General features: G+C 58.2%; 1 protein-coding gene across 7 annotated transcripts; it reads left to right on the top strand.

Annotated features, from left to right (window-relative positions):
* The first annotated feature begins 3484 nt into the window (after positions 1 to 3484).
* BRD2 (bromodomain containing 2) lies at positions 3485 to 15286 on the top strand. Of its 7 annotated transcripts, none has more exons than XM_081182031.1 (12): positions 3485 to 3960; positions 9303 to 9603; positions 10546 to 10683; positions 10857 to 10998; positions 11149 to 11360; positions 11475 to 11849; positions 12490 to 12618; positions 12734 to 12988; positions 13190 to 13403; positions 13601 to 13933; positions 14559 to 14681; positions 14788 to 15286. In XM_081182031.1, the coding sequence occupies exons 1-12, from the start codon at positions 3956 to 3958 to the stop codon at positions 14916 to 14918; spliced, it is 2358 nt and encodes a 785-aa protein (XP_081038157.1). In that variant the 5' UTR covers positions 3485 to 3955; the 3' UTR covers positions 14919 to 15286. The 7 variants fall into 7 exon arrangements, with proteins under 7 accessions (XP_081038157.1, XP_081038159.1, XP_081038158.1 ...); XM_081182033.1 differs by lacking the exon at positions 3485 to 3960 and adding an exon at positions 4133 to 4308; XM_081182032.1 differs by lacking the exon at positions 3485 to 3960 and adding an exon at positions 4133 to 4327.
* Positions 15287 to 15328: the final 42 nt, after the last annotated feature.

Raw genomic sequence — 15328 nt, 5'->3', positions numbered from 1 at the left:
AATCGCAGGGACCCCTGAGGGTCATCCAGCCCAACCCCCTGCAAATGCAGGGACCCCAGCGAAGAAATCCCCGACGCATGGCCCGTCTGACCTCTGCTTAAAAGCTTCCAGTGAATCGCAGAAGATCACCCAGGAGCCGCCTCGGAAGACGCTTCAGCCGGTGCAGAATTTGGCGGCCAGTTTGCTGACCAGGGAAAAACGGTTTGGACGTATCGCACTGATCCTGACCCAACTGCACGGGCTGCCAATTAGTTTATGGGACCAATGCAAAGTGGTGGTTTTGCCTTATAAGGCCTTGAATGGCTCAGGATGATGATGATGATGATGATGATGATGATGATGATAATGATAATAATAATAATAATAATAATAATAATAATAATAATAATAATAATAATAATAATAATAATTCTTCACTGGAGAACAATTTTTTGTTGCATTGACACCTGCAGTTGTTCTAACCTAATTTCAACGTGCTGATTTCATATCTGAAGTTGGTTTTTGTTTTGTAAGCTCTAGGATATTTTTTTTTTTTTGCAATTTTTCGCTTTTCACCATAATCTGTTTTTCACAATGCAAGTATTCAATATTTTATTAAACACATAGCCAAAGTAGTACAATATGAGTATAAATCTAAGTGACTTATATAGCATTGAACATGACATGTATAACATTGAAAATGACATTGAAAAGGACATATAAGAACAGTTGAAAAATCTCATGCAACAGAAAATGAAAAAAAAATGTTCCCCAGTGAATAATAATAATAATTATTATTATATCCTGCCCCACCTCAAAGTCTGCCTCTCCCCCTATGAACCAACCCAGGCTCTGCAATGCTCATCTGGTCCCCTCTTATTTTGTGGGGTTTTTTAATGTCACATTTTTATGCTGCAAACTGCCCTGAAATGTATGGACAAAGGGCGGCACACAAATTTAACGATAAATAAATAATAGATCAAAGAACCATGGGAGTTTTCAGGGTCACCTCAGGGTCATATAGTTCAACACCTGCAAATGCAGGAATCGGTGTTTGTGTGTGTGTGATCTGGGGCATCTCGCAGGATGAAGGAGCTCCAGGGACCATAGCTAAACAGGAAACCCCCCTCCCTACCTGCCATTGTTCCCCAACAACTGACATTCAGAGGTAGACTGCCTCTGACGCTGGAGGTTCTATCCTCCACAATTTTTTGCAGACAAGCAAAAGGAGATCTTGCCTGGCTCCAGCAAGCTCTGACCCCCATCCCCTGCCCACTTCCCTATAGAAATCCACCACAGGGGGCTCAGGGCAGGGGCAGAGTTTCGCTTTCACTTCCCCCTCCTCGGAGTTTCCCTTTAGGTCAGGCCCTGTTTGTGTGCGCCTGTTATAAAAGACTCAATGAGTCACAAACAGGAAGTGTGCTTGGGGAAATTCCCAAGCCGCCTGCCCTGCGAACCTCCTAGCAACTTACTCCCGAGAAGCCCCATAAGGGACCTTGTTGAGAGGCGATGCAAACTTGCAAAGCCAAGTTACAGGGAACCAGGCAGAGGGCCTTCTCGGTGGTGGCACCCGCCCTGTGGAATGCCCTCCCACCAGATGTCAAAGAGAAGAACAACTACCAGACTTTTAGAAGATATCAGGGAAGTTTTTAATGTATGGCATTTTAATGCATTTTTAAACTTTGTTGGAAGCCGCCCAGAGTGGCTGGGGAAACTCAGCCATATGGGCGGGGTACAAATAAACAACAACAACAACAACAACAACAACAATAATAATAATAATAATTCCAAGAGGTAACCTGCAAGAAAACCCAAACCGGCTGCCCTTTCCTCTTCTTCTTATCTGCTCTTTGAAACCTATGTTCCTACAGAGAATTTTTGGGGAGAAAGTACTGGGCTATATATCAATAATATGACTGTGCAGGGAAAAAGCTAAGATTTTAAGAAGAAAACATTCTTTTGAATTATATACCCGTCGTGTGGACGTTGACAGCGGAAATGGATTATTGTGGCCAAGAGACTGATATGGATGAATTGGAAGAATAAAAACAAGATCCTCCTTAATCAATGGATTGGCGATATGACGGAGGCGGACGGGGGCACCCTGGGGCTCATCTAGACCAACCCCTCGCTGGCACAATTCTCCCAAAGCCTCTGTGCCCGGGTGCAGCGGGAGGACAGAGAGAAATTAAGGCAACTGCTAAGTGATGGGTGCAAACTGATTAAAAGCCGCCTTCGATTTCAGCGGGGCTGCCGTGCGCCCACCCACTCAGAGGGCTTTCAAGGGGGGGGGGTGAGACGAATTTGTGGCCATGGTGGCTACGGCATAGATTTGTGGAGTTGGAAGGGACCCGAGGGTCATCTAGCCCAACCCCTGCAACGCACAGATCGCAGTTAATGGGACATCAACATTACAAATACCTAAGTACAGGATCGTTCACCCTCGCGAGATTCAACGTGCTGCCATCTGGCTGATTGCAGGGCAGATTCAAGGGTAAACCATAATACGCAGAACGAGTCTGCCCCTGCAGCTTGATGGAGGTAGAAACCATCTGTCATGCCTTGTTACGCTGCCATTTCTACGGGGATATATGCTCGGTATTTATCACTGTTATACCAGAATCTCCAGATGGGTCCAAACTTCAATGTCTAAAACTCCTGGTAGAGGACAAGGATCTAGAGATCACACTCAGGGTGGCCAAATTCTGTGCGACTGCCATAAAACTTAGGGACCGAGCTGTACTACCAAAATGATTAAGGTCTGAAATGACAATTTTAGGTTATATTTTAGTGATCAAGATTTAATATATATATTTAACTGTATTGCCTCTGTTGTACTCAATTGCAATTCAATGCATTCCTGTTGTGTTTTATGATTTCCCTGATATTGTAAGTGAGCCGGAACTGGTCTGTGACCGTAAGAATAAAATTCAACTAGGACATCCATTGTAAGAGGCAGTCTACCCCGAAGGAGAGCAGCAGGTGGCTCTCGGGACGTCTGCTTGGCCACTGCTGCTGCTGCGGGGCGCTCTTGGCCAGGAGCCCTCTCTAGCCTTAGCCCCCTCCTCTTTTATCTCTCTAATTCCCTTCCAGGGTGATGGCCAGCGCCGCCTCTTGTGGCAGGGAGTTCCACAGCTCAACTCTGTATTTGGCGCATATGGAAAGCTGCTGCTGCTGGGAGCCTTTCCGCTTGCGGATTCTTCTTAGCAGAGCAGGCTCGCCCCGCTGCTGCAGTCGCGCACATGCGTAAGTGCAGGGAAAGGAAAGGGCGCCTCTTTATTCCTGGAACTGCGAGCTCGCGCAGGACTCGCCCTCTTGCAACAGCTGCACCAGACAGAGAAAGGGCTGGCCTGCTCCCGCGCATGCGCCGTGCCCGCCCTCGCTCCTTCCCCGCGCCATTGCGCCACCGCGCAGAAAGGGACTCGCGCCGCAGCGAAGCCCCAGCGCGCATGCGCCCCAGGCGGGAGGGGGAAGAGTCGGAGGAGCGGGGCGCATGCGCAGTCGCCGTCCCCGGGCGTCGCGGGAGCCATGCTGACTTCACCCCCAAAGCGAGACCTCGGCGGGGGAGGGGGCGGCGCTCGATCCGGACCCCCCGCCAGGCGGCTTCGACGAGGCGGATTATTTTCCTCCCTCCAACGATTTGGCGCTTTCTTCTTGGCGGACGGGCAAAATCGCCTCATAGATTGACCCCCCCCCCGTCTTGAAGGATCATCCGGGCATTTTTCTGATGGAGCGGACGCGTGACGGCGGGGAGCCAATCAGGAGACGATGACGTGGACGTCACTTCGGATTCCCGCCCGGCCATGGCAGCTGAAGCGACCGTTGAGGGGAATTTTTTTTTTTAATGGGTGTTTTATTTCTTATTATTTTGTCACGTCGCGGGGGCCTAAGTTTGGCCGGAATTTAATCAGGATGGGCCTCGTCGCAGCGGGGCCGTCAAGGTCACGCGCCTTCTTCCTTCTCCCGATGGCGACCAATGAGGTGAGTCCTTTCTGCCCACGTGACGGTTCTGGACGAGTGACGGCTCGGCTGGCTGGGGGATGGGAAAGGAGAGGGATCTGCCACTCAAGTCGCTGCTCCCGCCTCCGGTGGCGCAATCTGGCCAATCCGAGGCGGCGACGGGCGGTGGCTGTTTAAAGGGCCAGCTGCCTGAAATGAAGGGAGAAGTTGGCTGTCACGTGGCACCTGACAATGGGACCCCCATTTTTTTATGTGGGGGGAGGAGGGGCGTCTTCGGAAGAGGGGGGGAGAGGTGTCCCCCCCTCTGTCTTGTGGCTCATTCCAGGCTTCTTTAAAGCTACAATGATGCAGAAGCTTCTAGGAATTGGGGTAAATCTCAATATGACAGGTGGGGTTTTGTTTTGCAATGATGGGGGGGGGGCTTTGGGGGCGTCTCTTTGCTTAAGTCGGGGTGTGTGTGCTTGCATTGGGGGGATTGCTCGTCTTTTAAAGCAAAAGGGGGGAGTTTGGGGGCTGCCTTGCAAAGGAAAGGGGTGGTGCTATCCTTTGGGAAGGGGGGGCGTGGGCCCTCAGCCCCCCGCGATATTGGGGGTGCCTGGGAGAGTGTCCTGGGCAGCAGAGGGTGGGCCTGACCTTGGCATCCGCCTTTGTTTGACCTTGAGCTGTTTTCTCCCTCCAAGCCCCCAGTCCCCACGTGGAGGAGGCCAGGCAGTCTCCCTAAGCAGGCGATTCAGAAGAAGCAGAATCTGGGCTGAAAGGAGCGAAGAATAGCAATGTGGGGCTGTTGTTTTTTAGGTAGGGCTATGGGAGAGAAGGGCGTTTTCGATAATCTCAGAAACTGGAGGCTGCTGGAGAGGTGTGTGTGTGTGTGTGTGTGTGTGTGTCCTGAGCAAGCAGGGAGGTGAGTGGGAACAGTACCTGGAACATCATTTCAGACATGGTGGGCGAGGGGCAGCTTTGCCTGGCGTGCTTTCCTGCGCCTCCAAAATGGCTGCGGTGAATGTGCTGTGTCATTCCTGCCTGGTGATGGAGGAGGAGGAGGAGGAAGAGGCCTCCTCGCTGGAATAGGGCTGGGCGGGAGCGCAATGGGGCTGGCGGAGGAAAAAGAGGAAGGGGCAGGATCTGGCGCTGCCCTCCTTCGCTAACCCTCCAGTTTTCTCCCCAGCTTTCCCCCCTTTCTGGAGGCTGCCAGCTGGAAGGCTCTGGGTGCCCGTGGAAAATGGCCGCTGCGGAGAGAAGCAGGCGGAGGAGCACGGCACGCGGGAGCAGGACAGGCCCCTTGAGCCCCGCGTGTGGGGCGGCTGGGGGTTAGGGGGTGCTGCCTCTCCCCCTTTTGTTCACAGGCCAGCGGGAGGGAGAGACCTCCTTTCAGCCCAAAGTGGCGCTTGGCCTTTGCGCCAGGATGTGACTCATCTCAAAGGACCGTCCCCTGCTTCTCCTTCCAGAAGAATCCAGGAAAAGGGGGGGGGCTGAGGATATGCCAGCAGTTTGATTCCCCCCCCCCCAGTTCCATTGGACTCAGGAAGTCGGCTGGTGGATCCCTGCAGCTGCGACAGCCTCATTATTTCTGTCCTTGGCTGTAGAGAGAGATCCCCGCCTGGAAAGAGAAGCACCCTGGGACCTGCCCCCTAGATCAACCGGCCCCCTTTCCACGCCCTCGGCAGAAGGGAAGCCAGGCACTCTCCCCATTGAGCGGGGAGGAGGCAGGTGCGGCCAGAGAGGCTCCCAGCATGGCCCCTGCCGGGGTGTGGGGCTGTGTGTAGGGCTCCTGCCAGCACCACCACCACACCGGGGCATGGGGCCAGAGCCTGGGGGAAGGCCACGCACCCCACACCCAGGGGGTGGAGGTCAATGCCAGCCTGCCTCCCAGGAAGGGGCCTGCTGTCCTCCAGGCCAGGCACTTGCTCCAAGGGGTCAGGGGTCTGAAATTGGCTCCCCCATTTCCCCCCTGGCTGAAATGTCTCTCTGTGGGGCCTTGGGGACACTTTGGCCCCACTTGGTTTTTGGACAGGCTGCATTGTGGGCGATGGCGCCCCTCCTTTGCCCTCTTGGGCGGTTGACCGGTCCGTGCAGAGGGGCTGCCCCTTCAAAGGCGGGTCTGGCCTGGGCTCCACTCTGGCACTTGACCTTCGCCCCTGGCAAGGCCAAACAGGGCCACTGCTGTGAAGCCTCGGGGCGCTTTTCTAATGGAAGCTCTGCGCTTGGTTTGGCTTCTCCTCAAGGTCCCCTCACTCTCGGCGCCTTGAACTCCGGCCTCGGTTCTCACGTGCAAAGGGTGACGCGCGAGGGGGAGAAGTGGGGACATTTCTCACGCGCAGGGCCCGGCGTGGCGGCGCCTGGACCCTGCTGTGGGGCGTGTGTGGGGACCCCTCTCCAGGCGGTGTGACTCGGGTGCTTCCACCCCACTGTGAGGGGTTCGCCCGCCGATCCCCGGCTGCTGCGCTGAGGCGACGGGGCTTTTCTCGTGTCGCTGTGAGGGGCTCTTGTTTTGGCGGGAAGTACCGCCTGAGGGACGACGTTTCTCTCTTTTTTATTTAAACGCGCCCTGCCCTCACTTTCGCGGCCGCTCTGCCCGTGCGGGGAAGGGAGGGCGAGGACATTTTCCTGGGCTTGGGGGGCCGCTCGGTCCGGCCGCCGCCGCCGCGGCTCATTGTTCGCCCTCTCCGCGCCCTGCTTTCTCTGGGCTGCCACAAAATGGCGCTGCTGCCTCTCTCCCCCTCCCTTCCCCCCGCGGTGAGCAGAGAACCACAACAACCAACGGCCGCTTCCCAACCGTCGCCCCGCCCCCACGTGACAGGGCGGCCAATCGGGAGGCAACGAATGGCAGAGCCGTCCAATGCGCGAGCCGGCTGCCGGGGACGGCGGAGCGGGGAGGCACAACAGGAGGCGGAAGGGGGGAGCGTGATGGATGGCGAAGTCGCCCAATGGGCGGCCGGCGTCGGCCTCTCCTCCGCCCAGAGGGCTCTCCCGAGCCGGCGAAGGGGCGTGGCTTGGCGGGATGGTGATGTCAGCTGCTCCGCGGGCCAATAGGAGCGCGGGGAGCGTCTCTATAAGGGCGGTCGGGGGCAGGCCGAGAGGCGCCATTTCGCTGGAGCGGAGGAAGGATCCTGGCCTGGGAGCGGAAGAGAGTGCCGGGCAGGGTGGGCGGACTCAATCCAGATCCATCCTCGCCGGGCGGCCCCCTAATCGCCGGTCATCGCTGTAGGCGCCAGCTCGGCGGACCCTCCTCCCGGCTTCCGTAGCGCCCTCTTCTCCCCCCACAACATCCGCCCCCACCTACGCGGCGGAGAGCAAAGGTGGAGTGCGGCCACTAATCCCAGTACAATCCAGTGCCATCCGCGCCTCGGACCGCGACGACTCGCCGGGGGAGCGGCGCCTCCGGACGCGGCGGCCTCCGCGGAGACGGGCGCGCCCTATATTGCCGGCGCCCCTGCGCGGTGGGAGCCAGGCGGGGGGCTGGCCGGAGGGACCCCCGCCCGCCCCGCCTCGGGGTCCTGCCGCTGCAAAGGCCGCCATTTTCCTAGCTTTTGCGCCTAGTTGTTGGCGGCGGCGGAGGGGCGAGCGGCCCCCTCCCCGATGGGGGCCCCGCAGTAGCCGAGCTCGCCTTGCCCAGCCCGCCGCTCGCCTGCCTCCGGTTCCGCGGGGGGAGGCGCGGCGGCGATGCGCCCCTGAGCCAGGCGCCGAGGGCAGTTTCTTCCCCCCGCCAGGCCGAGACCGCCGAGCAAAGTGGGGGGGTTCCCCGAGGCCACGGAGGCGCCGGCGGCTGGAGCGGGACCGTCCCGGGAGAGAGCCGGGCCCCCGGGAGGAGCTGCCGCCTCTGGCGCTGGAGCCGCTCCTGCAGGCATGTTGCAGAACGTGAACCCCAACGGCAAGTACGTAATCGGGAGGGCGCCGGGGGGGGGGGAGGGGGCGGCCGGGCCAGAGGGGATCGGGGGTCGCCGGGGGGGGGGGAGGCAGTGAGCCCTGCGCGCGCGCCTGCCCGCGTTGATCGAGCATACCTGGCTGTGTTGTGTCACATGACGGGCGTCGCTTTTGAACTCGCGGTGCCACTTGCGGGAGGCTTCCCCGCCCGGGTGTGTGGAAAGGAGAAACGTTGGCCATCGCCATTGCTTAGCAACATTTTACGTCGCCCGTCTTTCCTCTGGGGAGCCTTTGCAGGGCTGCAGCTCCAGTGCGATCTCCTTTTCCTCTTACTTCACACACACCCCCGTTATTCACTGGTGTGAACCCTGCAGCAATGAGTTGTGTGGATTATTTGGATGGCTTTAAAGGGCTTTGAGTTGCCTGTGAAGGGAATGATAGCATTGGGAGCTGTCTTGTCATGCGACCCTGTAATGCCCTGGGGGGCAAGCCAGGCTTTTGTGAAGCGCTCCCCTCTCCCGGGGTGGCAGGCCTGCTGCCCTTTGATGCCCTCACTCTGTTTACCAACACGCTCATTTCCCAGGGCTGGTGGTGGAGCCGCAGGTGTCCTGGGTGATGGGTTGGCAGCGACTGTTGCACGCTGGGCTTGTGCACCAAGAGAGCAGCCTGTGAATCTGTGGCTCTGTATTCAGAATGTGCCACAGCTGGATCTGTGGGCCAGGAGACGGATCAGAATTCTGCAATGGCCCCCATTGTTTTTTCAACTCAGAACCCACTTTGGCTTAACTGCTCCTGGCCAACTGGCCGGCCCCATTGTGTGGAGGCCTGGTCAGCCATTCATTTTGTTGTCTCCCTCGCTCTGATTGGGCAGCACCATGGCAACCGGCAATGCACTCTGTCCTTTTCATGTTGCCTATGGAGGAAGCCTGGTGTCTCTGTTTTCCCAGCTGTTTACCCCCCTCATTGGTCCTGGGGGAAGAGTCCCTGTTCTCTGATTCAAAACACCAATCCTGGGCATCTTTGGAACTGTTTTAAGATGTTGTCGCTGCTCTCCAGAGTGTGCCTAGTTTGCCTTGGTGGGATTCCTGCGACACGTTTACCGGGTTTCATGGCGGTACTTTAAGGGGGAGTGAGTTTGTGGGCAGCAAGTGTAGTGTTGCAATCTGGAAATGCCAGTGTGCTGAGGTGCAAGGGGGGGCAGTGGGTGCAGATGGCACAGCACTTAGGTTGGCCTGGTCTCTGGAGTTTCCCCTGGCTCTGGTTGGGAGCTGGCTTCGCTGCCTTGCTTAGGGGTGTAATTTGGTGTGTCTCTTCCAAGAGGTGACAGAACGGGCATCTCTTGCACTTTTGCACAGGTGGGGGGGGCAATGCTCCCCTCCTCCATGTTCTACTTGCTGGCTCATGTGAGGGAGGAGAGTGTGGTAGGTGGCGAAATCCACCGCAGAATCGGAGCAGACCCCGGCGGCTCCTGCCTTAACAGCCCTTCTCTCCCTGTCTTGCAGGATCCTTGGGGAGGGCAATGCGGGTCTGGTGGGTCTGGCAGTCGAGTCTGCGCCCGGGAAGCGGATCCGCAAGCCGTCGCTTCTGTACGAGGGCTTCGAGAGACCCACCATGGCCTCCGTCCCGCCCCTCCAGCTGGCCCCAGCCAACCCTCCCCCTCCCGAGGTCTCAAACCCCAAGAAGCCGGGCAGAGTCACCAACCAGCTGCAGTACCTCCACAAAGTGGTGATGAAGGCCCTCTGGAAGCACCAGTTCGCCTGGCCCTTCCGCCAGCCGGTGGATGCCGTCAAGCTGGGTCTTCCGGTAATGAGCTTCCTCCTTGCCTTGGGGGGGGGGCTGGGGGCGTGAGGGAGATGGGCACCTGCGGGGGGGGGGGTTCTGCTGTGTTCTGATGCCCTTGTTGCTATGGTTACTGGATCACTTCCTGCCTCATCCCATGAACTAAGGTTCTTGTTTGTATCTAGTGTGCTGAGCTAGTCTTCTGGAGTATTGAGCTGTGCTGCTAAAATTCAAAGCGTTTTGGGGGGCTCCTTGGGTTGGTCACCCTAGTCCAGCAGGCAAGGCTTTTCCATACTGAGGGAAATGTGCCTCCTTTGCTGCCTCAGGGCGGAGTTGTCTCCTGTTACCTGAGTTTGAGCTCAGCTGTGTCTCTTCCCCAAACAATCTTAAGGCTGTTGGTTTGGCCAGGAATTTCACCTGGAGCAGCTCCTCTGATCCCTGCCCCCCCCCATGTCCCCTACAAAGGTATGGATGAGACAATACAGCCGCTTTTGCGCTCTCATGCTGCCCCAAATCTAATCTTGTGCCCTGAATGCGTTTTGCAGATTCCCATCCATGACTTTGTAGAAGACATCAAGTGACCCCCAAATTAAAGGCCAGCACCTGTGGCAACTAAGGAGTTAAAGCCCAGAGGTAAAAATCCATCTAGGTTTATGCTTGCACAGTAGGGGTGCTGCGGTGGTGCTTTTTTGGCAGGGCAGGCCTTAACAGAAGGCACCCTCTCTGCACCCCAGGGAAAGAAGCAAGAATCCCCTCTTGCCCTAGCAAGCTGAGAAGCATTGATTTCCTGCTCTTTGCAAGGCTGCACAGGAGTCCCTGCCCTTTCCCCCCCTGTAGCCAGCATTTGGCAGGGACCTTTGGATGTGGCGTTGACCAGGAGCCTGGGTAGCCCCGTGGTCGGTGCGGCCCGTGGGCCATGCTCTTTGGGGTGACCATGTGGCTTTGCTTGCTCTTCTGTGCTCCCAGGACTACCACAAGATCATCAAGCAGCCAATGGACATGGGCACCATCAAGCGGCGCCTGGAAAACAACTACTACTGGAGCTCGGCCGAGTGCATGCAGGACTTCAACACCATGTTCACCAATTGCTACATCTACAACAAGGTGAGGGTTTGCGTGGCTGGAGGATGGCTGGAGTGTCAGGGAAGTGGCTGCATAGATTGTGAGGGAGGGGTTTGGGGGGGGAGAGACTCCCAAGTGACGAGGACGCATACACAGAGTGAGCAGAGCAGCCTGCTGCCAACTTCATGCCTTGATCACGGCTTCTCTCGGTGTAGCCCACAGATGACATTGTGCTGATGGCGCAAACGCTGGAAAAGATCTTCTTGCAGAAGGTGGCCCAGATGCCTCAGGAGGAGCAGGAGATTGTGATCACCGTGGCAAAGAACAGCCACAAGAAGGGGGCCTCTCGGGCTGCAGGTAATGGCGCGAGAGGGATGGGGGGGTGGGCTTTGGGGCAGAAGCCGCTAGGGTGCCTGCTGGCTTGCTTGGGTTCTGCTCCAGTTGGGGGCCGTCTGGGGCAGGCTGCCTCCGGTTTAACAAAGAGCCACTCTTTTCTTATCCCTCCAGCACTCCTGGCAGCAGCCAACGCAGCTGCTCAGCAAGTGCCGGCCATCTCTTCCGTGTCCCACGCCCAGCTCTACCCCACAGACATCCCCACCACCGTCATCAACATCCCTCACCCATCAGTCATCTCTACGCCTCTCCTCAAGCCGCTACACTCCACTGCTACCTCCCAGCCGGTGCTGGCGGTGCCTGCCCCAACGCAGCCGGTGGCCAAGGTGAGCCTGTGTGAGCCGGCAGCCGAGGGAGGTGGGTGGGGGCCTTGAGCTGTCCGGGGTTCCCCCTCCAATCTGGCTTGGAAGCCTAAGCGGTGTGCTCTTGCCCCCCAACAGAAGAAAGGAGTGAAGCGGAAAGCGGACACGACCACCCCGACCCCCACGGCCATCATCGCCACCAGCGGCGGAGAGTCCTCTCCCTCCGCAGCCGTGCTGGAGACCAAGGCAGCCAAGATCCCGGCCCGGCGGGAGAGCGGGCGCCCCATCAAGCCCCCCCGCAAAGACCTGCCCGACTCCCAGCAGCACCAGACCTCCAAGAGGGGCAAGCTCTCGGAGCAGCTGAAGTACTGCAACGGCATCCTCAAGGAGCTTGTCTCCAAGAAGCACGCTGCCTACGCCTGGCCCTTCTACAAGCCGGTCGACGCTTCCGCCTTGGGCCTCCACGACTACCATGAGATCATCAAGCATCCCATGGACCTCAGCACCATCAAGGTAGGCGGGGGCTTGGCAACCACAGAGAAGAAGAAGGGGAGAGGAGCAGCGGGTGGGGACTCCTGGGCACAGGAGAGGGGGGGGGTTTCCAGAACATGGTTGTCTGTGCTGTGGAATTTAGGTAAAATCCATCTGCTGACTTCTTGCATATTCACCATACAAGCAGGTGCTTCCACAATCTAGATTAAATAGATTTGTTGGAGGTACGAGTGGCCTGTTTCTGTCCCAGGGAGAAAACGTGCCCTCTGTTACCTTTCAGTGCCAGCAGTTGAACAGGCTCTTTATAACTGCTGCCATCTCCGCCCCAGTGGGCTTTGCAGTCAGCGTTGAGGGGAGGAGAGAGGCCATAGGGACATGAGCGGGCATGGGAGGGAAGTCATGTGACAATGCCAGGGCAGGCGAAGCAGGGCTTGAGTAGGGCAAGCAGCGGTGGGGAGACCCCACCCAAGTCCCACTGGTTTTTAGCGTGAACTGGCCACGTGTGTCTTAAGTGACTTTCTGCAGTCATAAGGGCAAGCTAAAGAAACAAAACACCAGTTTTTTTGGGGGGGCTTGTTTGCTCCTTGTGTGTTGCAAAGCTCATGATCCTCCCCTTTTACTTACCTACCTTTGGTTTCCTTTTCTTTTTCTGTGGCTTCAGCGCAAGATGGAGAACCGGGAGTACCGTGACGCCCAGGAGTTTGCTTCTGACGTGCGGCTGATGTTCTCCAACTGCTACAAGTACAACCCCCCTGACCATGACGTGGTGGCCATGGCTCGGAAGCTGCAGGTGAGTTTGATGGGAAGAAGACGGAGGCCAGTAGCTCTTCCTCCCTCCCTCCCTCCCTCCCCCCATGACCCAGCCCCTCAGTAGCAGACCTCGAGTCTTTGCTGCTCTCCCGCAGGATGTCTTCGAGTTCAGCTATGCCAAGATGCCAGATGAACCCATAGACATCAACCCCCCCTCCACGTCACTCCCACAGCCGGGCCTCCTGATGAAGTCCTCCTCAGACGATTCCTCCAGCGACGATGATGACGACGACGAAGAGGAAGAGGAGGGGGATGACGACGAGAGCAGCAGCGAGAGTTCCTCGGACAGCGAGGAGAGTTCCGACTCGGAGGAGGAGCGGGCCAACCGGCTGGCTGAGCTCCAGGAACAGGTGAGGCAGAGAGAGAAGGGGGCAAAGTAATGCCCCCGCAGGGATGCCTGCAAGCGAGACCCCAGAATCAGAGCAACACTTCCCCACCCCCGCCCCCCCAGTGGCTTTGAGCCACTGCTGATCACGGCCATGGATTGAGGAAAGGGCGCCTGCAGTTGGTGGGCTTGGGAGCCCCCTAACCGTGTCCCTTTTGCCTCCCAGCTGCGGGCAGTGCACGAACAGCTGGCGGCCCTCTCTCAAGGCCCGGTCTCCAAGCCCAAGAAGAAGCGGGACAAGAAGGACAAGAAGAAGAAGAAGCAGAAGCTGGAGAAGCGGCAAGGGGGGAAGGCGGGAGGCGAGGAGGAGGCGGCAGCCCGGCCCCACCAGGCCCAGCTCAAGAAGTCCAAGAAGGCAGCCGGCGGTGGCGGCAGCAGTGGTGGCAAGTGAGTGGGGCAAGCGAGTGCGTGGCAACGGGGTCGGGGTGGGGAGAGCAGGGCGAGCAGCTGGCTGATGACTCTCTTTCCCCGGCGGATCGACCGTGGCGAACTCCTTGTAGAACAAGCCAAGATGCCTGACAGCTGCCGCTGGCTGGGTCCCACCCAGTGCGCAAGCGGTGGGGCCCCTGGGTCTAAGGTGTGTCTCCCCTCCCCAGGAACTCGAAGAAGGCCAGCGCCAAGGCCCTCCCTCTGCCGGCCCCTGTGCTCTACGACTCGGAGGAGGAGGAGGAGAGCAAGCCCATGACGTACGACGAGAAGCGCCAGCTCAGCCTGGACATCAACAAGCTGCCGGGGGAGAAGCTGGGCCGGGTGGTGCACATCATCCAGTCGCGGGAGCCCTCCCTGCGCGACTCCAACCCCGAGGAGATTGAGATCGACTTCGAGACCCTCAAGCCCTCCACCTTGCGGGAGCTGGAGCGCTACGTCCTGTCCTGCCTGCGGAAGAAGCCTCGCAAGCCCTACAGCGAGAGTGAGTGGGGGCGATGGGAGACAAGACAAGTAAAATGGCAATGAGTCCTAATGCATACGGATAACCCGGGACTTGCAAACTGCCAGCAGGGAGACTGGGGAATAAGTGGTGCTGGAAGGAGAGGGGTGGGGTCTCTCCCTGTTTCCTCTGTTTCGGGAAACCGGGTGAATGGGGGGCCTCAGCCCCACCCCCAGCCCTGCTTGGGGTCCTCATTCCCCTTCCGTCCAAGGGGTGCAGGGCAGCTGAGCATCTCTCGGCCCCCCAGGAAAGAGAAATGGGAATCTGGTGGTGATACCCCAGGGATTCCTGCGAGGGCAAAACCGGGAGAATTGGGAGCCTCAGCTCAACCCCCAGCCCTGCTTGGAGATGGGGGTCCTCATGAAGACCCCCTTGGTGGGCTTTCCCTTCCCGCCAAGTTCTTAACCAGAGGTACCGCTGTAATGATTTTTGCAGCCATGCTCTGAAAAGGGATAGTGGAGGTGTTTAGGGGTGTCAGCCAGAGGCCTGAGAAGCAGTTCTCCTTGTGTGGTTGCCCTCCTGTTGTCCCAACTGAGAGCTGGATGAGGGCGGAAGGGGAAGAGGAGCTCCCCAGCAAATTCCTTCCTTCCTTCCTTCTTCCTTCCAGCCCTGAAGAAGCCGGTGGGCAAGACGAAGGAGGAGCTGGCCCTGGAGAAGAAGCGGGAGTTAGAGAAGCGCCTGCAGGACGTCAGCGGGCAGCTGAACTCTGCCAAGAAGCCCCCCAAGAAAAGTAAGCCCTGGCTTCTGATTCCCGGGCCTGGTTCTCTCCTGTCCTTGACCCTCTGGCATCCTTCACCTTTGCCCTCTCTCTCTCTCTCTCTCCCCTCCCCGTGCAGCCAACGAGAAGCCGGAGTCCGCGCAGCAAGTGGCCGTCTCCCGCCTGAGCGCCAGCAGTTCCAGCTCCGACTCTAGCAGTTCCAGCTCCTCCTCCTCCTCCTCGGACACAAGTGACTCTGACTCCAGCTAGGCAGGCTGGTGGAGGTGGCAGCAGCGGCAGCATCAGCCGCCGGGGGGTGGCTGGCCAGCGACGGCAGCCTGCTCGGAAGAGGTTCTGCAGGACCAGAACTGGCAAGAGAGCGGCGCAGGCGGACGAACGGGCTCCCCTCCACCCCCCCTCCAGCTGGGCGCCCGGGGCGGAAGGGCTGCGGCCGGCTGGCTGGCGGCTTCCCTGTCGTCCCGCCCCCCCCCTTGGGGCCCTGGGGCGAGAGCTGGCCCTGCTGCCTTTGCGCTGTGGCATGGGGCGCCCCGACTCTGTACAGTTGGCTCCAGCAAGCGTGGGGGGGGGCAGTGTTTTCCTGTTTTGGTTGAATCTTAGGAAACAAACTTGTGGTTTTTTATAAAAGCATTTAGCAAGTTTTGGTTTTGTGACGCTCCGTT

Source organism: Podarcis bocagei, assembly GCF_964188305.1.
Source record: "Podarcis bocagei genome assembly, chromosome: 2".
Classification (NCBI taxonomy): Eukaryota; Metazoa; Chordata; class Lepidosauria; order Squamata; family Lacertidae; genus Podarcis; species Podarcis bocagei.
The sequence above is the reverse complement of the archived record's forward strand: the minus strand, read 5'-3'. Positions and strand labels throughout refer to the sequence as shown.